The following is a 26,119-nucleotide window of genomic DNA, read 5'->3' on the forward strand; positions in this document are numbered from 1 at the left end:
AATCGTTAAGGTTCACCGCCTTTCGATTGGTACCTGTCACTCCATTACCCGCACGTGATGCCGGCAGCCAATGGGAATACCGGAGAGGACGAAGAGGCCACGCCTCCTTTTACTGCTTTGAATGATTCCACTTACACAATAACGAAACTCCAGTGGCTCACCTCGTCCCGTCATATTTAAATATTTTATACCTGACGGTTCGTGATCAGATTTCGGACCTGGGAGAGGACCATCATCTTTGTTTCTCTCTGTGCATCACTCTCGCGAGAGAACCGCGGTGCTGAGAGTTGCTACCTCTGCTTGTAGACCATCCACCAGGAGTACATCCCCTACAGGAGGCACGGTGCACCCACCAGACTCGGGTCCCAGCCGCTGTTGGGATCACGACGCAGAGGGAGTGAACCGTACGTCATCGGACCCCCTCCATCCTTGTGGCATCACCTTCCATACGCAAGTCTACCATGTTTGCTCCACAAGCCACCAGCGAGTCAATATTTCTGCGACCTCAGATCAGGTGAGTCGGCCATTGTTAACAAGGATGCGCTGATATATTAATATGACTATAGGCATGTTTTTTATTTATTTATTTGTCATATGAGGCTGTTAGTTGTTCGCAGGTGTAAAAGCCCCCCAAGCCCTAAACAACTGGATCATCCTTAACATTTGTCACACCTCTGCTGTACACACGTGGTTAGTAACCGGGTGATCAGATAGTGACCAGGGTGTATTATCAAAAAGAATTTTAATTCTAACCACATAATTATTACGAAACAAAACCATCCTTTATTGCAAATCGTTTAGACATTCTTAAAGTTTGCGGATGGCGTGCCTATACCTTAACGATTTTGAAAATCGTTTGTAACAAACAGACTATTACAGTGTTGTAATTTTTTCTTAACTTATTGCCTTAAAACAGGAAATTTTGTGTTAGCCCAAGTTTGTGTCTTTTGATTCGTTTAATTTGGTATCTATTTATATGTACTAATTTAATTATATCAAATTCATGGTTTTCATAATACTAAAAGTATTTTAGCTGATGCGAAAGTCGAGTTCCGACTAATTTTTATCGCAACATTTTATTATACCAATTTTTTTTAAAAGTAAAATAAGGTAATAGCATTTACATTGTTTTAATAAAATTAACTAATTCTTCACTTGTATAAAAACGAAGCATTTGTATGAGTAACTATGGAAATATGCCCTGGTCACTTGTATCTTTGCAGTCAAAGTATTCCAAAGCATAATTGTGTAGCCAAGATGAGACATAGAAAATACACTGTCCATCAACTACTTGCGATATATAAAATACACTGTCCATCAACTACTTGCGATATTTCAAGAACAATTCAATAGCTACATGTTTTACGCAACTAAAATTTCAGACCTTTTGAATATTTTTTATCAGGACACACACTTTCACTATTTAATGTCATTAATTCTTCATGTTCCAGTAACGATCAGTGCAGAAAAATGTTTGTTCCGGTAGAGTGAATTTGATAAAACATTGATGAAATTTTATTGAGGATTTAAAACATTATTCCAAAACCCGCTCAAAATTTTCCTAAAGAAATCTTATACTTGTATAAGCCACGCCACGCGGCTTTTTCCATTATTATATACGGTTCGTAATCAGTTGTGGTAGGTATATGTAGTAATTCAGTCCATATAGATAGAGTAAAATGGCACCTGTAAAGTCAGCAAATAATGTTATAAAATTATGTACCATACACACAGTTAACACAACTTATGTTTTCTTCCGCTCTGCGCCAAATTGACAATCAAAACTGAAAATTCTCAAGTCACATACAGAATTTTGACAGGAAATTTTGAGCTATCTTTGTCACATCCCTTTACACAAATTTCCAGTACAAATGTTTTATTCTTTTGCTGTTCGGAATACTTCAGAAAAAGTTTCCTTCCAATAGGTATTATTCAATTTAAGGGCATTTCATTATTTCGTAACATGAGACTTAAATATCCAGACTCCGATTCGCTACACCTCTAACAGGTGTTAGGTCTATTCCTTTGCTTGATCAAACCAGAATTTTGCAATATTTTCTCCCAGTCATCATGGACTATAGATACAACTCGATGGGTACGGCTGATATTGTCTGACTGACAACTCTTTTCTCCACCCCTTCTCACATGTGTATAAAATTTGTGTGGAGCATCTTTGGTAACAGATATAATGAGAATTCGTATATAATTTTGTGTTTCGTCTGCCATATGTCCAGTAGTGTTTAACACCAACCATTTCGAAAACCGTTATTTATTAATATTTTGACACTTTTTCCGCTTCGAAAAGTTTAATTTTCTGCTTGAAGAGTTAAACACCGTTTTCAGTTAAAACTGTCAGGACAAATGAGTCTGCTATGCTTTTTAAATCTGCTTATGATAAAAACTTTTAAAAACAAACTCAATTTTAATATCAAAGATAGACACTATTGGCATTATCATAATGACACTATATAATTTCAAGTAAATTGTAAAGTTTCAAAACAACATAAAAGCCTCAAAACTCACGTGACATAACGCCATGTGCTATACACAGCGCTTTTTGTACCTGATAACTGCCACGAATACAAAATAAAAGCGTTTATAGTTTAGGACGAGCGGGGATAGTGGGGTTGGGTGGGGGTAGAGAAACCGTTATTATCTCAGAGAAAGATTTTGCTGTTTACTGTATCCTATAATACGCCATTTGTATCGTAAATTCAGCGGGGGGCAAAACCCGTGGCGTCATAATTTTGAAGTTTATCCAAACTGCTTGAGAGAAAAACTTTTCATTATAAACACCCGAACCGAGAGAACGAGTTGCATTTTTCACACTTGACAGATGCTCTGGGACGTTTGCCGGTCTTGAAGCTTGGTGTTTAAATAGCCTTGCCCATCTCCAATCTGCCTGCTAAAGCCGTGGTCTCTATCTGGCGGTCTCTTCTGACGATAGCGCAGGGCGGTTTTGGTGGTACCCATTCAATTATGCCCAAGATGGATGCGCATCTTGAGAACGAGAAGAAAGCCGTGGTGTTCTTGGAGTTGCCACAGCGATCGCTTTCGGGGTGTTATATTGCCAGATCGGACCTATAATCAACGGGTACGGCAATTAATTGAATCGTGCGCCACCAGCGAGGGCAAACAACGACCGAAACCATCTCACGGGAAAAGATATTTTAACGCGTAACTTTTAAATATAGTTGATGTATTAATCGGGATCCCTGGACCCGGGGAGCGGAACACTGGAGCAAGCAGACTAATTAGCAAATGATGGATGACTGGAAAAGACGCCGGTTGTCCATGGCACGGCACAATCCGGACTCTGCTCCAAACTTAAACTGCCGTCGTGCTTTATATTCTTCCAACTGACTCTGATCGAGCCAAACTGTTTTCACTTAAACACTTCGTTTAACTTCTTCATGTCTCTGACAAGAAAAGAAAAAAGCTTTTGTGTCTCTCGAGAACCGCTGAACACCTCCCAAGACCGAACACTTTCGTTCACCTTCCATTCATCGCCATTATTACACGGACCTATTCTGCTTTATTCGAATGCCCGCAGAGGTGTTTTATTTTTGTCAAAATGGGAGAGGGACATAATATAAGCCAAAGGATAATTACTGTGCAGAAATAGGGGACGTAATCTGAATACGTCCGAGTTTGTAGAGTCAATCTGTTATCATATAACATCGGCAAGCTGTTTTACCATTGTTACAAGCTATGCAATAAATACGCGTTTATTTATACACATATAGTTGATGTGTTTTGCGTAATAACAAGAAGTGCTTTCCGGTTGTAGAAACATTTTCAACAGACCTTTCGTCATGACTGAAATATTAATCGTGAATCTGGAACCTTATTTCTCCACGAAATATTATACATTCAGCGTCTAGAATATTGTTTGAATATTTAGTGACTATATTTATATAGCATTATTTTCGTTCTAGCTACATACATTTACTCTGGAAGATTTTATATGTAATTGGGGTAAGAAACCGTATTTTTGCAGGCCGTATCCATCGCCGTGCGATATGGTGTACAAGATGCTAAAAACTTTTGCTAAAAAATGTAATACACTGAACTAAACATCAAGTACAAAATTCGTTATGGAGTGTTTCGCCCCCGCTGTACAAGAGGTTGCAACCCGTTGTGACGGAAACTCCTTAATAGCTAAAATTTACCTGAATCTGAAATCAGGTGGGAGAAATAAACCGTACTAGTTAAACGCTGGCTTTGTTACATGGGCTCTTCTCCCTCAATGCTGTCCTGTAGGCCTACACTTGCAGTTGTGCACGGCGACAAGTGCCCGGTGTTTCCATTGAACGTATTGAACACAGCAGAGGCGCAGGTGAGGCTTTTTACACCTATAGGCCACTGCCAAACAAGACCACTTCAACTTTTAATACATCTATAACAAACACGATAAGCTACTTTACAAATGTCCTAACCCGCCGGGGAATAGAATGAGTGGAGAGACCACAGAGTACTTCAAGTCCCGCCGTCAGTGTACACATTGGGGCCCTTAGACTGCATTCACGTGCATCTCGAGACTACTCGAGGGTTGTACACACCGAGTCCAGTGTTTCACCACTTCGCTCTCTTAACTTAGAAAAACACGCGAGAGAAGAGAGAGTTTTGATTCTTCCAACATCACATTCACAGGACATTTGTAAAGCACTTGGCCGCGTACCTCGCAAAGCGTGGCTGACTTAGACTACACTCAGCACGGTCTGCTTGTACGTAGACTTACGCTCGAGTTAGTTTCATTCGTCCCATCAATGGTCTGACTCTGTATGATATAGTTAGGCACACGTGCGAGCTGATTGTGAACTCTAGGGACTTGTCTGGCGTTATAAGCTCGACCAACCCTACCAGTGCATGTTTCACGTTTCCTTGAAAGAGTGTGTGTGTGTGTGTGGGGGGGGGGGGGGGGGGGGGGGAGGGGGCAAGCTGAACATTTGCTACAGGTGAATCGCCTTCATCGCACCCATACATATATCATTGAAATTTTCCCACCTTAATAAGCATACTCAGTACTGTATCATTTGTACTGGCCTCACTCACAAAACATGCTACCATATTCTGTTCCAGGTTAATAATTGCATGGACGATTCCTAAAACAACGTTTTGCGCAAACTACCAAAGAACTAAGAAGGTATATAAAGTACGAAAAAAGGACGGAATCCTAATGGAAACACAGCCGTTTTCTATATGTTGTGTGTTACAAATTTGTCAAGTGTTTGAATATAGTGTTTAGTTTGCGATTAATGTTATTAAATTCAAATCAAACGGGCGACGATTTTCATGTTAATGAAGACCGTGTTTCAAAATGTGTTAACATTGTCAAGTCTGTCAAGTCGTGGAGATATTCAGTGAAGATGGTGATTTTAGGGTCGTTCTGAGGCGAGTTAACTCAACATTCTGACCTACCAGACAATACATACAGATCCATCATCAGGTAAATGTAATATACAATACCATTCATATTCATGCTTGACTGCTGATCACAGTGTCACTTGCGCATACGCAAAATCAACTAATGAAGGAAGCGCACCCGCCTTTATGTAAATAATCATCAGAAACTAGTACCGTTGCTAGCTCTCTCATTGTACCCCCGTAAATGAAGTCTACTTCTCTTTTGATGGATGATAAGTAAAACTGGATTGTTTTAAAAGTTTTCCTTAATAATAGCAACAAGACCAATTCACGATATAACTGTCTGCATCTCATTTGAACAGCCGTCTAAGTAGACCAAACTGACGTGCTCCGTCCGGCGGAGGTTTATTAGGTAGGACTGAAGCATTAAGTAGCATCTGAGGCTATCTAGCCTAAGGTTTATCAACTAGTCATAAATCCTCACGTGAGAACCCTGAGTGGTTAGCTTTATTAGCTCTTAGGCAGCGTGATTAGCATTGCCAGACAGGGGACGAACTAATAACCGAGGCGTTGAAACTTCCGGCGTGTGTGGTCAAGCTAGAGGTCAGAGATGTGTACTTCGATAACAGGTATTAATGAGCCACAAATTAGAGCGCGATGACTTGTATTGTCAACAAACAGGTTTTTGTCTCTTGCAATACAGAGACACCGATAGCCTAAATAGCGACGATCAATTTTCAGAAATAATGCAATATAATTAAAGGCGGTATTTATCTTGCCTTGGTTCCAGATGAGACAGAATTAAACCTATATGTAAGACAAAATAAGCATGTAAGATGAACACTTAGTGAAGTAACATGTTTTAAACCGTCATCTCGCCTTGGTTCCAAATGAGACAGAATTAAACCTATATGTAAAACACACGAACACGTAAAATGTGAAACATTTTAAAGCACGAAGGATGCTAGAGAAGGCACACTTCATTATCATTTCGGCTATAAAGGATACATGTATATAGGCCTACAGTTGAAATGTTACCATATGTCTTGATTCATTTGTCCGCATAATATATGCTTCATACTGAAGTTAAATCTGCTCTCAACAATTTTCTATGTATTGTGTAATGATTAAGTGCGCTGTTGAACAGCTGTGATTTAACCTCATATTTTAACCATGACGGCTATTTTGATTTGATTCAATGCTACGGCACAAAGTCTGTTATGTAGTGAAATACAATATGACTCTATCCGATGTGTTAGGACGTAAGTGTTTAACACCTGCGGGAAAATGTGCGATTCAGGTATATTACTATAAAAAAAGCAAAACTTGCAAATTTATTTCATATCAAAGTTCCCGTTAATTTTTCATAGGTTTGTGTTGCTTTTAATAACAACTCGGTTTCATATCTGTTCACCGGTTCACAATTTTGCTCAGATCTGAATTAATTATTATTTTGATCCGCTTGGGGAGAAATTAGAAGTATGGATCATGCCTGATAGAAGAGTTCAGATTTAGAAACACAGAAGATTTTGCTTGCTGAAATTTAAAACGATATCGCTAACCACGAGACAAGGAACTTCAGTAGAGTTATTTATTTAATACGCCAAAATCATATATTCTGACTTGTGAAATATCGTATTTGTCGCTATATATTATTTATTTACATATATTTGACTGTATACATGTACTGTAAAGTTATATAAAAATCATATAATATTTATACACAGATTTTTGCTCAGCCAGAAATTTATATACGAATAACAGTGTCCCTGTTATGTAGGTTCGACTCTCCTTGTATTTCAGATTATATATAATCTATATAATATGGGTGTAACTTTACACCGTTTTTCTGTCGCCATCGCTTATATATCTTTGTATGCATACATATAGCCATTATCATGCACCATAATGCTGAAAGTCGTTGTATAAGTGAAATATTCTTGAGTACGGCGTAAAACACGAATCAAATAAATAAATAAATATATAGTCATTAGGCCTAAGACTTGCACCCTTATATATTTCGTCTTGTCTCTAAACTATATGTCCCGTATCTATGTAGCCATGGTTACATATGTGTATGTAGAAATTTACAAACACGTCGCTCTGTATGCGTTCCAACTAGATACAAAGTTAACATTTCTTCAGTGTACATTAAAGACAGTTTTGCTGTATTTTATGAAACATCCTTGAGCTTTCTTCATTATTAATTCACTGCTTATAGATCCAACATTTTTAATGTCATGTTTGCTTTAAGAAATGGACTGTGGGCGTGGAAACGCCTACTCCTGTGATAGACCATGCAAGTATTACTAACTTTAAGAAGGTTAAGCATCTGCGATATGATCATGCCCAAAAGTTGGTGTTAAAAAGGGCGTAAATTAAATTAAAATTGTGAGTTGAAGAGCGTGAATAACTTGACGCACCGTCAGTATAGGAGTAGATAGGACTTCACTTGAAAGTCTTTAAGTTCATGGTTAATTTAGCATGTGGATAAGGCCAGCGATATAACGACGAGCGTTTGTGTGTGGTGGGTATATAGTAGGGTGTGGGAGGGGGAAGGCATTTAACTGATGCGTATACACAGTTGTCAGGCTGTAGGCTGTCTTTCAGCGTTAAGAGCTCATTAGACCGACCATGCTAATAACGCTAACGACACCTCCTCACCGAACAATGAGTCAAGCACACAAAAGAGCATAATAGAAATAAAATGTTACAATATTTAAACGTGTTTTAGGGACTAGAGTTTTCAAATTGTGAATAGCCTTTATGAGTTGGCTGTCTATAGTTTTCTTTTTTTTTCCAAATATATTTATTTACCAGCGTCCATTACGTGTGTGTAGTTCCCCGTGGCCCTAAGGGGCAGACGTTAAGAAGGGCTTTGTCTCAGGCTCTATCGTAAGCTTTCATCAGGCCCATCATACTCCGCACCTCCATGATTGTGCAGTACGCCTCATAAAACAATCTCAATGCGAACTCACGAAGTGTTTTATCTCTCGTCTTACCTGCTATGTATACCCAGGCAATATTTTCACTTTTTTACACCACAAGAGTTGCTTGGGGAAACAGTTTAACACGAGGGAGAGGCAGAAGTGTAGTCTTGCTGTTTGTTTTTGACAATAAATTAAATTTGACGATTAATATATGAAACTTTTCAGAGAAGTTTCAAGCCGTGTCACATCATTTTTCACGGCTGTTAAAGTACATAACACGTCATTGAATTGTGTTTTTTACGCTGTAAAACAGCCGAAATAATGAACTCACTGAGAAGATTTGTATATACATGGATGCATCTGAGGACGCCATCGAGGCTACAATTATCGTATTGTTTATGTATGTATGTATGCTGTGGAAATTACAAATAATAATTATAGCCGGTATTATTTGTTCTGTTTATAAGAAACCACCAGCGTTTGGTGTAAGCGACTTTATGCTTCCGCAATGATGCAAACATGAGGTAAAAATTATGCAGGTTGCGGCCAGTTTATAAAATATCGAGAATAAATGAAGGAACACAAGCGTCAAAAGCTTAGCTTGACAGTTAACAAAAGTAATAATAAGTTTTTTCCAATCTTTTCGTGCGTTGAACCATTAACCTTCAAAAATAACATCTGTCCGCTTTGTTTGTCCTTCAACCGGAAAGCCACGTCTTGAAATACTAAAAGAGTGCGCGTCACTTGACCAGTGGTCACGTCTTTGTCCTGACCACATGGGCGATCTCGCGATAATTATACCTGTTGTTTCAGGGGTCACTTATTGGGCCCATGACTCTATCCTCATCCCATGGCCGACAAGTGGACAGAGGGCATATTTCTGAAACCGCCACGCTCTGGAGACATACGAGCGTTTCAGGAAAACACCGATATTTTCTTCGACTCCGTGCCAAGGACGTGTAATTTGGACTTATAAAAACCAACAGAGCCCTCGATTAGTAACATCGCCCAGTTAATTTTAATTTGGCCCATCATTCGACTGATCAAGCTAATTCAACCTATCATATCACATTTTTGGCGAGCTCTTTCTCGTCTGATTCTCTCATCATTTCTCCTGCTCACTTCTGCGAGTCCTTGTAGCCCCTCCTACTTGCTCCTGATCGACATGTGACGTTGGGAGTTAAAACAGCCCAAGGGTTGAGCAAAAATGATTTGTGCACGTTTCCATAGATACCGATTCTTTGTCTAAATCGAATCTCTAATTCTGAAAAGTCCCAATTTGTTGCCACTGGTTACATTTTAGACAAAGAGCTTTATTTTGCCACGTCACATTTCCGATGCCAGTCATAGGGTTTTCTTTATAAGCCTCCGGTACAGAATATTTTGCCGTTTGTTTTTTGTTTCATCCGCCTGAGGTATATGTTGAAGTCTTTGAGCGTAGTTTTCAAATCGGTTCAGTTTTTTAAAAATTTTTTGTGTCTAAATACCAAACTACTGCTATGCCAAATGCAAGGTGGTACCATGCTGCATTCCAATCTGTGTCATATCCAGGAAGTGTGTTTCCAAATTGCGATAATAATTGTGTTTATATATATATATATATATATATATATATATATATATATATATATATATATATATATATATATATATATATATATATATATCCACTGTGAAAATGCATATAAAAGCTGTACAAAAGTAGGATGAAATCATCAAAATTACCATTACACAAACAGTTTGGCACTGTTATAATGTTTGCAAGTCACTCGCCAAAAGTACTTTGGTTTTGTAATGGTCGTGCTCGCATGAAGTCACTCTAACAGTGACTCTCCTCTGATATATACCACAAAAATACCATTCAAGCTATATCGCAATTTGTCATTACGATAAAGACGTCATGAAGTTAGAGAAGACGCTGCCAAAAAATGTGAAAGAAGACGTTTTCATGTCTGTATCGATAGGAGAGGAAAAACTTAGCAGTGGTTTAAAAAATGGATGCATGGAAATCCTGATATTAAATTGTTGGGAATAAAAAGAAACTATATTTGGCCTAGGAACCCATCTTATTGTAGATTAATTCTTCTGTTTAAAAGTCTTGGATAAAAAATGCAGCTTTGATATTATTTACAGTTTGGTCAATAGCCTTGTCTTTCAATGTCATCTACGTGTCTTATAATAGTTCAGCTGTTACATACATGGAAAATGTTAACCAAAGCTACTGCATGTTTCTCTGCATGTTTTGGGTAAAACAACGTTTTCAACCAAATTTTTGTTATGGATAAGCCACGATTTGCGTACGGTTTTTAAAACAGCGACAGTATACAATCAAATGATTGTTGTTTTTTTTATTTCATTGTTCATATTCAAGAATTTTCACCAATTTATTTTTTTAACTTTCATCATGTTCATTCATACGTTCTTGTCGACAAGAAAAAGACTTCAGCATTTCTACAATGCACCCCTACGTCTTCATTCTAACAAAATTTTAATAAATCCGTTATATCCAAAAGGAAATTTTAGATAAAAACAACAAGAGTAAAGTTCACACTTTTTACACTTGATAGACAATTTTGAATAAATTATAAATAAATTTTTATCCCTTTGATAGGTAGTTATATACAATTGTGGAGACACAAATATTATTGTAGTGCTCAGAAGTAATAAAACTTGACTTTTATCCCTCGAGACATACATTAAACACAAAACCAGAGTAGAATGTGCTCTGTTTAGACCAGTTTCATAAACTATTAAGCGTGCTCCCCTGTATCTCATGATTTGTTTGGTTTCTTAATTACAAACTGGTTAAATTTGGTTAATTTGCCCATGTTTAAGCTTGCCTTATCCTTATTCTCAGAAAGTTTTCGGGATATTTTTCCTGCCTATGTGCAATGAGCGCCGTACAATCGTATACACACGGCTTTACAGCAATACCCCTCTAATGTTAAGGTAACACAGCTAAATAGAATTAAGTTTAATCGGTTGTTCTTTTAAACTTTTAATCGAATTTTTCCTTACACAAAGGATGCTGGTGGGTTTGACTGACAGTCCGTAATTGATGTCGTCTGTGATTCGATTGTGCACAGGGGCGAGTAGATTATGTAGTGGGTCATAAACAAAGAGCGGAATCGGCCATTTATCCGGACGCGGACTTGATATAAAACCCAGGGGAGAATAACTGGATGCAAGTGGTTTTGTGACTTTAACTTGAAATCTTGACGATATTGGTCTTTTTATTCTTCAAAGACCCCTAATGATCGGGGTTGATATTAACCCCCCCCCCCCTCCACTCCCTCCCTCACATTGCCGTCGTGGATTCCAAACACACCTGTGAGAAGTTAGAGGCATAACTGATCCGTGGCGAATTTTTTTACCTGTGTGATTTAACCAAACCCCTGACTATCACCAATTTAAACACCTGCACGGTGTAGTATGATCGTTCCCCACTCGGCACTAACAGGTATCAGTTGCTCGATCCATTGTCTCTTTACCTCGTTCAACACGCACTCATATCAAACCGCGCTTCTTGTAAGGTTTGTCATTGTTATATCAATATACTAGAACCTGTGTCCATCCGTCTCTTTACCTGGGGCGTTTCTCCTAAATTACAGGTAAATTTCTTCACCGCGGGGTATTACTTATGTAATACTTACCTATGTGACCTTATTAGGGTCACCGGACAGCGACTGCGATACGACAGGGCATTGACTTTTCTAACCATGTACTGATTTACCACCTGGGGCGGTATTTTTACACACAGGTAACCTATATATATCTTTAAACTACCTGTATGTTTTTCGCCTACTTCTATATACCTACACGAAAGCTACCCAAAACGAATTAATTCGCTTTCCGTCACCGTGAACACTATATGCCCTCAGATAAAACCACACAGAACCGTAAATTGACATGCGCCTTTAAGACCATGTTTGTGTAAACCCTCCTGTATACAAAAACACAAATATTTATTTGATCGTCACCATGAATTTTTTTATTATGGCGTAAAACACCGTTTTATGGGTAGAGAAAACTAGCAACCTTTGACAAGTTACTGACAAACTTTGTCAGGTATGACGTCGATATGGACACCATATTGGTGGGAGAGCATAACAAAATAATCCTTACCTTGATTTCCTTTGGATAGAAAAGTTTGATCGTTCTTGCATTTTATCCCAAACATGTGTACAGATGAATCGTGAATTGTGAGTCATAAGACATAATTGTACAGGATATCTTAAAACATCAAGAGGAAACACATAATTTGCGTGGTTCTGATTGATTCATCCACTTTATATGGCCAGTTAGGAGGGCTTTTTGTGTGCATTTAATTCATGTGGTATCAGAAAGACATAAGTGTGTGTTGGCATCAAAAGTGTGATTTTAAAGCCTTTGTTATTTTCTGAAAGTGTAAAAAGCATCAGGGGAAATACAGTAATTATTATTTGTAATTTATTTCCCAATAATGATCAACGCCAAATAATGAATGATAAATAAGTTGTCCTAAGACTGAGAAACACGCTGTATACATAGAAACATTCATATACAAACACCTTAACAAATAATCTCGACTGCGGGAAATGCAAAAAGGTAAGAGATGTGACAAACTTCAAAACAAAAATGATAAAAACGGACATAACTTTCAAACGAAATCACCATGGTCACATGTAACGGTTAACTCTTTCATCGTGTATTGCCCAATGACAGGACAAAAATTGTGTGATTCTCTTCGTCGATTTGTCAGATTTGACCGACCAATCGCTGAGGGACTGTGATGAGAAGCTTTCACGTGATTGGTCAGGCTATAAAGTGACCATATAGCCGTCTGCAAGATGCGTCCTGCATGGCTATGATCAATATTGGCTTGAATTTGTCGAATCTGCTGAGTTAGAGAGCGCACGAAGCAAAACTGTGCCCTCCTCTAGGTTAAACCTCTTCTCCTTTCCACATTATGGTCACATAATCAGTCTCTGGCGCAAAAACACAACAACTCCTCTGAAAAGACAAAGAAATCTGATATCATTTAAAGCAAGGCGGTCCTTGCGTCTTTCATACATCAATGAAAACTGTTGACCGCTTCTCTTTGTATGATTCCGTCCTATTATAGTACTTAATATACTTTCTCAGTTCTTTGGTAATTCTTAGCTCTTGTTGTTAAACGTCGTTTTGGGAATTGGTCTTTCAATTATTGACGCGGAACGTCCTTACTGGTTGACGGGCTGGTACACGAATGTCTATTTCGACTCACAAACTACATTGTCAATTGAAATGAGGCAGAGAATTAACTAATAGAGATATGTGAAAAAATATTTTTAAGATACTTATTATAAATAAAAAAAATCTGTGTCGAAATTAGAAACATTTCATTAAATTAAACAGGTTCATCTCTTAGTGATAGTTTAATGAACAATTTTAGACAGCCTCTCAACTTGTTCACAGTATCAGATAAAGAAAAATATTGTACTACTTATGTAGTATGTCCAGATAACTTTGACCACACTATCAATTCAATACGGTATTTGCATATTTCATTATAGGAAATGGACCGGTTCGCTATATGTATTTCAGAGTTGCATTGTTTTTTTTATATCGTATTAAATCTTTGTCAATTCAAACACGTGACCAGTGGGATGTCTTTGTGTGTATTCTCTTCAATATCAAATATTCACTGAAACGAGACATTGATATTTGCATTGGCTAGACTACACGGACAATTTAATATCAAGATAAAAAAAATAGATCGTCGAGATGAAATGATTTAGGAAAATATTTCCAAAATACCACGCATGACCTAGTAAGAAACATTATGTTTTGATTCTATACTGAGATCATGTCTTTTCATATAATAGTGTCACGAAAGGCCTGCTAGCTCAGACAGCTCAAGCGCTAGCTTGCTCATTGTATATGACGGCGTTAACCAGTGAGGTCGCACGTTCGAATCTAGTTATGATTACTTCGTCAGAACGTTTATTAAGTACCTGTCGAAGATGGGTATTTAATTCTCAGCAGGCGTTCCGGTTTGTTTCCCCCATGAAACAGGCAGCCGTCTTATAAGTGAGCAGCAGTTGCGGTTTGTTCCACTCATGAAACAGGCAGCCGTTATATAAGTCAGCAGGCGTTCCTTTTTGTTCCACCCATGAAACAGGCAGCCGTCATATAAGTGGGCAGGCGTTCCGGTTTGTTCCACTCATGAAACAGGCAGCCGTCATATAAGGGAGCAGGCGTTCTGGTTTGTTCACCCATGAAACAGGCAGCCATCTTATAACGGAGAAGGCGTTCCGGTTTTTTCCACCCATGAAACAGGCAGCCGTCATATAAGGGAGCAGGCGTTCCGGTTTGTTCCACCCATGAAACAGGCAGCCGTTATATAAGTGGGCAGGCGTCCTGGTTTGTTCCACCCATGAAACACACAGCCGTCATATAAGTTAAAATGTTTAAGTACGACGTTAAACACAAGTCAAGACAATAAATCAAGTAAATTTCCAGGGAACAGGTAAAATAGCGTTTGCGGACACAGGTGCATAGCCAAAGATAGCGTTTTTCCTGAGTGGTAGTTGCCGGTAACGCCCATCCGTATGAACATACTAACATTTCAGCTCGTAAAGATATACAGTGAAACAGGTCTAGACACTGTAACAAAGCGACACAAAGGAGCTCGGAGAAAATATTTATGTTAATAATTTCCAGACAAAAATTGCTAATTGCCGACAAACAAACAGCTTGTATTTAGTCTGAGCTAACCCCACAACATCTGTATGCAGTCTTAACCTTTTAAAACAGAGAAGTTCGCTAAATCCCGTGTGACAGGGAAAAACTCAGGATCTCTCTCAAAAACCTTGTTTTCTTTTTTATATCAAGTATTCAGTGGATGACAAGCAATTAAAATGATTTATAGCTCACACTTGTAACAGACTTATTTATCTATACATTGTTCCAATAATACTGGGTCTGCACTGGGAAAACACACACGCTCGTACTGATGGTAACGGCGCACGTGACCGGCGGAATAAAACACCTGTGACTCAATACCGTATGTCCTCTATCCACATGTGATCAGTCAGCGCTCACTTTCATTTTATTTCAAGTTATCTGTAGATCTGTACTGGCGAGCATGTCAGTCTCTCCCTCTTGCATATTTATAATTTTGTTTTGGCTTTTCTTTTTTTTTTTGTTTAATATTTTTTGACAAGTCCATGCGTGTCCACATACTGTACATGTACATACATTTTTAGGTATTCATATCAGCTTTGAAAAAGATGAATTATGACTGAGGCATGTATTTAACAGCGCTGGTTTAGCGTCACTAATCGTCATTATATCATTATCAGTTGACTATCCTAACCAGTGAGGTTGTGTGTTCAAATCTAACCCTGCTGTCTTATAAGCAGAGGCTTTGAGTCAGGAAGTATGACAGGTTTCTTCCTGAGGGCGGTGGTTTTACCCAGACTAATGTGTTATAACGGTAAAACCTTTGAGTATGACGATAAACATCAATCAAATATTTATTTACTTATTTGTTAGGTGTTTTACGCCGTCCTCAAGAATACCAATAAAATATTGATGGAGATATTAATTTATATTTTATATAGGATTTCCTCCGGGCTGTGCCCGGTTTCCTCCCACCATATTGCTGGCCACCGTCGTGTAAGTGAAATATTCTCTTGAGTACGGCGTAAAACACCAATCAAATAAATAAATAAATAAGTTTCGTATAATTAATATTATGATATGGATATTGATGGCTTTTAACATTTTTCAAGGATTTCCGCCATACTGTGACTTAGGTAAACGTATGCCTTCGCTATAACATTAACTAATCTTGTGCGGTCACTAATGCATTTATGGTTATGTTTTTGCGTAGAAATTACTAAATGTGTCCTATAGCACATTCACTTTCCATAGTCATAATGTAAGCCAACCTCGTCTGTTAACTGCTGTCGTCTGTTCACTGCTGTCGCCCGCTCACCAATGAATTTTAATACAACATTCGTTTGGCGAATGATTTTCTACGACACCTCTTCGTAAGCAATTCACAACGACAGGGTCGTCTATCAGTAAATGTCAGTCACAGCCTTAACTTAATAAATATTTCCATATTTATTTATTTATCGTCGCAACACCGTCTTGATGTGTACCGCCCGATTGTTACAAAGTCTGATGGAAATTCTTATTAGTATTCTGAAAGAAAAAAATAAATTCTTGTCTTACGTAAATTTTTTCGCGATCCCTTGGGCAGAGATTAACACCTTTCGAGGTCTTGGTAATTAGCATATCTCTCCAAGTCATTTGAAAGAAAGACTTGTCTCTCAGTTGCGGCCTAATTAGCATATCTTTTTGACTCGTAAGAATTTGTTGTTGTTGTTGTATAACTCCTTAATGTTATCCCAACATTTCATCTCCTCATTTCAGCGACTCCTTTGAGGTACCATTAATTGTTATATCTATGTTTATGGTAATTAGTATTTGAATTTCTTTTCTCTTAATTACGAACCTTGATTAATTTTCTCACAGTGGTCATAATTAGCTGAGTTAGAAGGAAATTTCGGCTATACGAATAATTCAGTGCTCACGATTTTTATGAATAAAGAAAAAGAGTTTAAAATACAATGTATATTTTTTAATAAGAAAATATTTGCTGTCACATTTTAACTACTTTTTCTACGGTGTGTGTGCTTCCAGGTGAGTATAGATATCGATATTTAACCAGTAAGGTTGAGAAGTCGTTGAAGAATTGACTGTTTATAAAATGGGTAACTCAAGCCTGCAACTTGACTGGCTCATCGGCTGTTTCGAGAAAAGCGCCTTAGATGAATTAGCCAACGAGGGATCTTGGCATGTTCTGCTGAATATTGCTAAATCTAGACTGTAGATAAATGAAGATCAAGTTATCTAAGTTACGGTGAACGCAAGCCCAAATGTAGTCACGAAAGGATACATGAAAAGGAACTCTAAAACAACGATTTCAGGGAAGCGAAGAAACATTATGCCATAAAAAATAATATTTAAACAAATTTTTTTAAGCATACTTTATATCTCTTAAATCAATCCTTATTTTATGCAAATATTCCGTCAAGAGTGAAAGGTTTTCTGAAATGACGTCAGGGTATGAACTTACTGGCCTAGCAGGATAAGCTTTGCTTCACCCATGAGGGTTTTTCTCCCCATAGAGTTGTTTTGACGACAACCGGCTACTTCATTTTCCCACTGACCTCTACATAGGAAAACTGCTGCGTAAGGCCAATTTTACTCCCCAGTGCGAAAAGCTAAGACTCTTTATATGAGTTTGTGTACATTTATACGCTAGGACACATCCGGAACCAATATTTTAAGAAATTAATAATAAATGTTTCTTGAATATATCACGTATTGCATGTAATGCCTTAGAAACTAACTGACGTGGTATACATAGTTATATAGCAAAAACTGGTGGCAAACAGCAACTTTGTCGAGTTTGTCAAATGACTCTAGGTCATAATCGGTGTCAATACAAAAACGACCCCCCCCCCGCTCCATATTTCCTTCCATTTTCTCTGTCCCCGCCACCAAGTTAGTCGAGGTGACGAAATACATGAGGGATAATTCGTAAGAGCTAATTGCTGTTTTATTAACAATCGTGTGGTATCCTTTGAGGTACAGAGGCGGCCAGTTGCGTGATGATAGATTGTTAAACTTGTATCGTAGATGTATTGTCAAGTCGATGATGAACGAATACGCCCGAGGGCTCTCTTCGTGAGTTTCCGCACCGCTTTCGTCTGCCACATCGGAGCAGATCTTGGGCCAGAATCCAGACTTAATTACTACTCGATGAATCCGACAGTAACCGTAGTTATAAATTCATTTAAACTGATGATTTTATCTTTATCCAGCCCATTAGCTAATTAGCAGGCGACAGATGATTTCATATTCACGTCACTCAATTTGTCTACACTCGTGTCCCCCTCTTGAACTACAACCCCCGAGGCCCGCCAGTCAGCTCCTGACGTCGGCGCATGCGCAGGACCATTTCCTCCGCCGGCGATTCTTTGCGGTCTGCCTTACACCTGCTCAGTATAGCCTATAAACCCCAATGTTTTTTTCATTTTCCCTCCAAATCCATTAGAACTAAAGCATTTATTGTAAGTTTGGAGCTAAGTACCCAGCGTTCGCTCGAAAAAGAGTGAGAGATGTATACAAAACGTATCAAGGTGGCCCATGCGCTTTGTATCCCAGAACCAAAGGCCTGTCACAAAACCACAACATATGAGTATATCAAGATATATATATTGGTATAATTATCTTCATCTGACGACCCAAAACACGCGGAAATCGCTCTCACTGATATCACAATGCCTGGAAGTGCTAAACCCACCGCGAATTACCGATATATACACAACATGAAATTAAGCACCTGTCACCCGTGTAGGCCAGTCATATTAATTTTCTATGATTTACGGAATTATTGTTCCATGTAGGCTTTTTATGAACTCCGAAATACAACGTACAGCAGCATTTTTGTGTGGATGTACGTGTTTTATACACGCACTGTAGTGTTCGTTTTGAATATAATATAACAACTTTATGTGAAAAAAACGCAAACGAACATACATATTTTTTGCATGTTTCCCTCCATTTCCTATTTTTACAAGGTTTACAAGTTTCATCGACTGTTAAAAGGTACGAACATAAATTCACCGGAAACTATTAAACTTGTCAAAAGGACAAACTCTTTGCTGTTGTGGGGGAGGAAGGGCGACAATTAGATCAAATTTCGAGAACATTGAACCACCTAAAACAATTAGTGGCTAAAGTTTTAAAATTAGTCTTGTCAGATGCCGAAGTTGTCTTGGTGACTACATGCTTGGGGAAACACTGAGTGGAATGCCATGTTTAAACATCTCTTAACCGTTCATTTGATTTTAGCCAATGACCGTTAACCTTGATCAGTTGTGCGTTCCTCAGTTTCCGGTAATTCCTCTCTTCGGATCTATTTCACGGAAATTGCCGATTGGTTCAACAGATGGGCCAGTCGGGAAGAAAACAAACGAACGATGAAGTTAGAAAGGAGAGTTTTATCTCGCTAATCATTATTTCTCACGAGATTTGGAGATTTGGTCAACAAAAAACGATTTCCTCTATCGATAGTGCTGACTGGTTGGTCCGGTCCAGTCTGTCAGAAGAAAGAATTAAACAGTATTATTTTACACGTCAAGAGCGCACGGCAGGTTCCGTGATTTTACAATGTCAAGGTTTTCTACCATGGGAAAGTTACTGAAGTGATACAAAGACTTGTTTTATAAATACCCGTTTTTGTCTTGCTTTGAACCCTTTCACATTCCCGGAGTGTTGATGTTTTGTTGGCACTGTCCAAATTTCGTTCTCTCAAAGAATTAAATTTATGTATAACATAAAAACAACTGTATTTCTGCATACGGACCTCACAGAACGCTTGCCTTGCGCCAAAAAAAAGGCTTTAACATTGAGCATCTTTAGCATTTCTTTCCACCTGCCCTTTGCTTAATTTTGAAAATGTCATGATAGTATCCAGATTGTGGGGTCTATATTTGTTTCCGTTTCTTTAGAATTAGATTTTATTTCTTGGTTTTCACGGGCATATAAATATATAAGAAGAAACGGCTTGACAATTGATAATGGTTCGCCTTGATTACAGAACGGCCTTTTTTGTCTCTGTTTAGAAAAAAATTCTTTGCTTGTCAGTTATTATGTTCATAGTCGTAAGAAGATAAAACTTTTGTGACAGTGGTTGTGCTTGGACAAATTGTCAACAGTTGTAATTCTGTGACAGGAACAAAAACGAGTGAAACCAGCTTACCTACAGACCACAAATAATTAACCTTATTTTTGAGCACTCAGGGAAAAGACAACTATATTTTTTGCCGTCTTCCCATGATGCCGTGCGAACCACCAGAGGTTTAAAATTAAATACACACAGACAACTGCCTGTATTGCTTAAATAACTAGAGCAATCATTTCCCAAACACATAGAGTGAGTGCATGGGGTTTAACCTCGTACTTAACAATTTTTCAGTCATATGAGGACGAAGGTGTCCTTAGAATGCATTTAATGTGCCTCCTTGTTGTAGGACGGATTTCCACCACTCTTTTATCTAGTGCTGCTTCACTGAGACGACTTACCTAAGGTGCCCCTCCCGAGCCATTATACTGATTCGGCTCAACCATTCGTTGCACTACCCCCTTAATGCTGAAAGCCAATCGAGGAAGTTACAACTTCTTTTGTAGCCTTAGGTGTGACCCGACCCTGGATTGACCCTGGATCTACTTCGCCCGAAGCGGACGCTCTACAAACGGAACTATCGGTGCCGGTCGAAACAAATAGATTGCTTGGGATATGGCAATGCAATGTTTACTCAAAATGTATATTTCTCATGACTTGCAAGCAAATTAAAATCATAGTCTGTGGGATGGGCAAAAATTATAATCCTACATAATAATAATTTCAACGTCATCGTAACCAAAAACAAAATGCAGAACCAGTCAAATAATGCGGTGGCGTTTTCCTCAGGTCCTTACAGACACACACAGACTTATCACGTGATTTATTGATTACGACCGACCGCTTGCCGCCATTAGCAGCATGGCGGTTGTCCCAAGAGTTAACATGACAGAGTAAATAAATTTAAGGACTCTCGGTTAAAATCGATTGTCGCCGAATTGGATTGGTTTACCAGAATCGATGAGCCTGGAGGCCGCTATAGACTCCCGCGCCTTCAGGCTTAACAACCGTCTGGTGTTTCATAACACGACGGCAATGTTCCCACCCGATAAACCCTGCGTAGAATTATATAAAATATTAACCTGCTGCAAAACTGAACGTCAAAGTTGATAGGTATCAAAATTCAAGACTTTATAATAAAAAAGGAGGAATGGCACAGGCATAAATAGGTCCTTATGGTGCGAAGAGATTATCTTTTTTTTTTTAACTTTTGGGCTCGATAAAAGGCTGTCTAAATGCCGTAATCTGTTTGCACTGGCCAACTTTTTACTTTTTGTGACAATGTTCTACAAAAGTAGTGATACTTCACGTATAAAAAGACGTCAGATTCCCAGTACTCCTGAGAAGATGCACCGCGAAAACTTTAACATCTGCTTAATTTCAATTTTACTTCCGACAGACTTTGCTGGCGGTCACAATCCATTATTACCCTTTCTTTATGTTAACGTTTAATCAGGTGAGCCATTTCAGTGACGGGCATCACCCATAGGAGTGAATGTGTCATAGACGTAGTATGGCCAGCAAAACAATGCTCGATTGTAGAATTTTTAACTAGATACAATTTGCTGTCAAACGTGTTTTATTCATTTTTAGCTCTGAAGCTACAAAATCATCATAACAATACATTGAGACAATTAACAACTTTTTAAAAAGAATATATAAATCAAGTTTTATCAGAATTATGCTGTTGTAAATTTACCTCTGCAAGGTTTATGAGCAATGTGCTATACGTAATCTGGATGTTTGGAAGATGAAAATGACCATACTGGTTCTAGCCTCTTCCTCACCCGCAATTCGCCAAACTGCTTCTCTTGAGTTCTCCACACACGACCCACACACCATGCCAAAATGCCAAAGTGTCGGAGGTCTGAGATCTAGTTGTCCTTGCGGAGTCCTGTAGTTTGGTTACAGGTGTGCGCTATCGACTTTACTGGTAGTCCGAAAATTACTCCATACCCTATAATTTCACGGCACTATAACCGCGGGCTGTGTCAGTTACTTGAGTCTCGATCCCATATGCCAGGTTGAGCCCTCCATTTCGCTCCGCCCATTACTTGGTTACCTTTAAAACCATAATCGCCGCAAAGGGCTCGGAACAGAGCCTGGTATGAATGGGTAAAAACGAGAATCACAGGTGCTTGTGTCACGTGATGAGAGTAAATTGTTGCGGAATGTATTGAGGGGTCATTGTGTTGTAATTTATTACATTTTACTGCATGCTATAGATGCAATGTTTCAATCGTGGGTGTTTCGCGGTGGAGACGTTCTTCTTAATGGCCACGTCACCTGCTTTCGATGGGGAGTACACTGCGCCTAACACTGGGCGTTACAAAGTGGTTATAGGCTATCGAAATATACTATCTGATAAGCTGAACTACAGACTAAAATATTGCACAAGTATTTGTGGCAATGTTTAAACATGAGAGGACAGGCATTACCCAACATTGTGTTACCAAGTGACACCAGGGTATCACCAAACAGTGGTCGACCATTTTCTTTTTAACACACTCTATTTACAATACTTTTAAATTATGAAACTTAATTTGTTTTCTTTTTTTGTCATATACAAACAAGTAACACTTTAAAGTATATACCTTTAGCTAAGCTTTATGAAGTGATGACTTTCTATATTTATGGCTTAATCACAACAACATTTGATATATATATATATATATATATATATATATATATATATATATATATATATATATATATATATATATATATGTATATATTAATGTAAATCTTGAAGTCAAGCTTACAGTAAGTACTGTCACAACGGTGAAGGGCAACAACATTGACAATTTCACTAGAAAACCTCCTGCGTCTTTCACACGTTTGTCCTATATGTATTGACAACGATGTTATTCGGGTGTTTTATTAATATTGATTGAGGTTTTAATCAAACTTTTGCAAAACTGACACACAGTGGTTTTTATCTAGTTTATTTGTCAATGTTAAAGTCATAATTCACTGGACTTAAATGAGTTTCTCATCAAACTTTTGCCAAAATTCCGGATACAGTTTTATCCGTTTATTTGTCAATTCAAATTTGTTGCTAAAAGCAGTTATGCGGGTTAGAAAAGGTGTGAATTGCCTATAAAATATAAATGATTTGTAAACATCTTTAAGCTGATACAAAACTTTTATGTTGGCAAAGTAGGTGGTTATTTGAGCGTTTTTTGTTAACAGATGTGCTTTTCACGTTTTGTAGGGGTCCAAACGGTATTGATTTGCTCCCCTATTTGCATACCTCCTGGAAGAAGTTCAACAAATGATGACCCGGGAGGCAAATTGACTGATGTAGATTGCTGGGAGAAAGTGCAAGCGTCCCAGAGTCCAGGGGAGTTACAAGTTCCGGTGCCAATCAACCCAGTCTCTGCTTTTCCTACCAAGATGCAGGAACTCTCCTACCGTCGTCAGTATCCGGCATTGTTTCGCCCCGAACTGGCTATGTGGCCTCCGCAGATGTTGACGGCTCACAGCGGAGTAGGACTGTCTGAGTTGAACCTGTTCAGACGGGAGTCTGTGATTGGTCGTCATGCGCCACATCCTGCCATCATTTCCGGTCTCGTGCCACGCTCGCCCATCGTCCCGGCGCCTTATCCTCATTGGGATCTACGGTTTGCCCCTCAAAATGGCTGTGGTCGTAAAGTGTTCCGGTGTCCACAATGTCGCTATTTGACAGACCGAAGGAACAATTTGAAACGCCATGTGTTGACAATGCATCAAACGTGCTCGAAACTTTTAGAATGTTGTGGGGTTTTCTTCAACACGAAGGCTTCGTTACGAGAACACGCCATGATCTTTCACTATAATGGTTACACCTGTCACTTCTGTGGACGACGGTTCTGTAGGAAAGCCTTGCTAAAGCGCCACCTATCGGTGCATAGTGGCCAAAAAGACTTCACGTGCGCCGTTTGTGACTATGCCACCAGTCATAAAAGTAACTTAGAACGACATAGAAAAGTCCACTTACGACAGGGCGGTGAGGACGATGATGACGTTTTGAGTGACAGTTGCGAACACGATCACGTGGGAAATACGTCACACGATGACTTACATAGCCACGGCAGCGCCATCAGCTCACCAGATGACAACCACGACGACACATCTGATGAAGATTCGGACTGCGACGTCATCAATGTGCACTCCGATTAAACTTAAGAGCTGAAGACACTTAGCAGTCGGTTTGTCCACCCAAGGAATCACACAACTGGAATCTTATATTTCAACAAAATCAAAGTGTTGTGCATTTAAAAAAAAAACAATTGTGCTTATTTCGCCAGTGCTTTTACATGTGTGTGGAAATGCGAGAATTTTTGCCAAGCGAAAAGTATACATGGTTACAGTTACGGTTAATTAAGTGGGTTTTAAAATGAGTAATTATATGTTATAATTGTCCTGCCTATCACCAAAAATGCCCAACATTACATTTTAATCTCTGAATTTGTCTTAAATTTTCATTATAAACTACAATGTATCTGGAAAATTTACAGAAATGGTTAACTATGAGCTTTTGTCATTTTAAGCCAAGATCTTGACACAATTATAAAAGGCGTGCTCAGATGGGGTATTCATATAAACAAAGGTACAATATATTCACGGGAGGAAGAAAACATAGAAATCAGCAGCGCACAGGAATTTCCAGTTTCTACCTCAGCCTAAACTTTGCTAGAAATTAAAAAATGTGTCTTCCATGTATAACACTGACTTAAAACAAAGGAGTACTTTGACAGAAATGGTGAATATTCATTAGGCTGTCATCCAGTCAATCTGTCCCAGTTTTTTAGGCGAAAATCAATTTTGGTTATATATAGCACATATCATGTATGACGACAAACTTTTCTAATATCGGTGGTCGGCCCAATCCCCGTGTCTACACCGTCCCATATGAGCTGTAGAGTTGGCGGTACATTATCATAATTACTGAAACATATCAATTTAACGCTGACATTGTTATAATTTATGGCCAACATGATACCGTATCAAAAAGCATACTGGTGTGTACAAGATATGTAGCTCCTATTTATTGTGTGAAAGGTATCGTCAAGAACCTGCACTATAGTGTTCCAAATAAATGATCTCGTGAAATAATCTATTTATGTGTTATTTTTATGTTTATTTTAAACAAGAAGGCGTCATGCCAACTTTGTGAGTCTTATAAAGATAGCTTATTTTGGTGTCTGCAGCGGATGGCTTTCGTCTAAACGAATTGTTGACAGAGTATTATATATATTTACGCATTGAGGATAATGGATCATGGAGTGTTACCCAGGGCCTTACTGCTCGTGGAGCCTTGATACGGTACCCTGGTTGTCACTGCCTGTGGAGCCTTGAAATGGTACACCGGTTGTCACTGCTTCTGGGACCTTGAAACGGTACCCCCACTGTCACTGCTTGTGGAGCCTTAAAATGGTACCCCGGCTCTCACTGCTTGTGGAGCCTTGAAATGGTACCCCGGCTGTCACTGCTTGTGGAGCCTTGAAATGGTAGCCGACTGTCACTGTTAGTGGAGCCGTAAAAAAGGTACCCCGGTTCACACTGCCTGTTGAGCCTTGAAAAGTTAGCCGACTGTCACTGCTTGTGGAGCCTTGAAATGGTACCCCGGCTCTCACTGCTCGTGGAATCTTGAAATGGTACCCCGGCTCTCACTGCTTGTGGAGCCTTGAAATGTTACCCTGACTCTCACTGCTTATGGAGCCTTGAAATGTTACCCCGGCTCTCACTGCTTGTGGAGCCTTGAAATGTTAGCCGACTGTCACTGCTTGGGGAGCCTTGAAATGTTAGCCGACTGTCACTGCTTGTGGAGCCTTGAAATGTTACCCCGGCTGTCACTCCTTGTGGAGCCTTGAAATTTTAGCCGACTGTCACTCCTTGTGGAGCCTTGAAATGTTACCCCCACTGTCACTGCTTGTGGAGCCTTGAAATGTTACCCCGGCTGTCACTGCTTGTGGAGCCTTGAAATGTTAGCCGACTGTCACTCCTTGTGGAGCCTTGAAATGGTACCCCGGCTCTCACTGCTTGTAGAGCCTTGAAATGGTACCCCGGCTCTCACTGCTTGTGGAGTCTCGAAATGTTACCCTGACTCTCA

The 26,119-nt window shown here is 38.9% G+C and overlaps 1 protein-coding gene across 1 annotated transcript; it reads left to right on the forward strand.

Annotated features, from left to right (window-relative positions):
• The first annotated feature begins 306 nt into the window (after positions 1-306).
• On the forward strand, positions 307-24,996 carry LOC135479618 (gastrula zinc finger protein xFG20-1-like). Its single transcript, XM_064759508.1, has 2 exons — positions 307-514; positions 23,240-24,996. Exon 2 carries the CDS (start codon positions 23,422-23,424, stop codon positions 24,184-24,186), a length of 765 nt encoding a protein of 254 aa, XP_064615578.1. The 5' UTR covers positions 307-514; positions 23,240-23,421; the 3' UTR covers positions 24,187-24,996.
• The last annotated feature ends 1,123 nt before the right edge of the window (positions 24,997-26,119 follow it).

This window comes from Liolophura sinensis, chromosome 12, assembly GCF_032854445.1.
Source record: "Liolophura sinensis isolate JHLJ2023 chromosome 12, CUHK_Ljap_v2, whole genome shotgun sequence".
Classification (NCBI taxonomy): domain Eukaryota; kingdom Metazoa; phylum Mollusca; class Polyplacophora; order Chitonida; family Chitonidae; genus Liolophura; species Liolophura sinensis.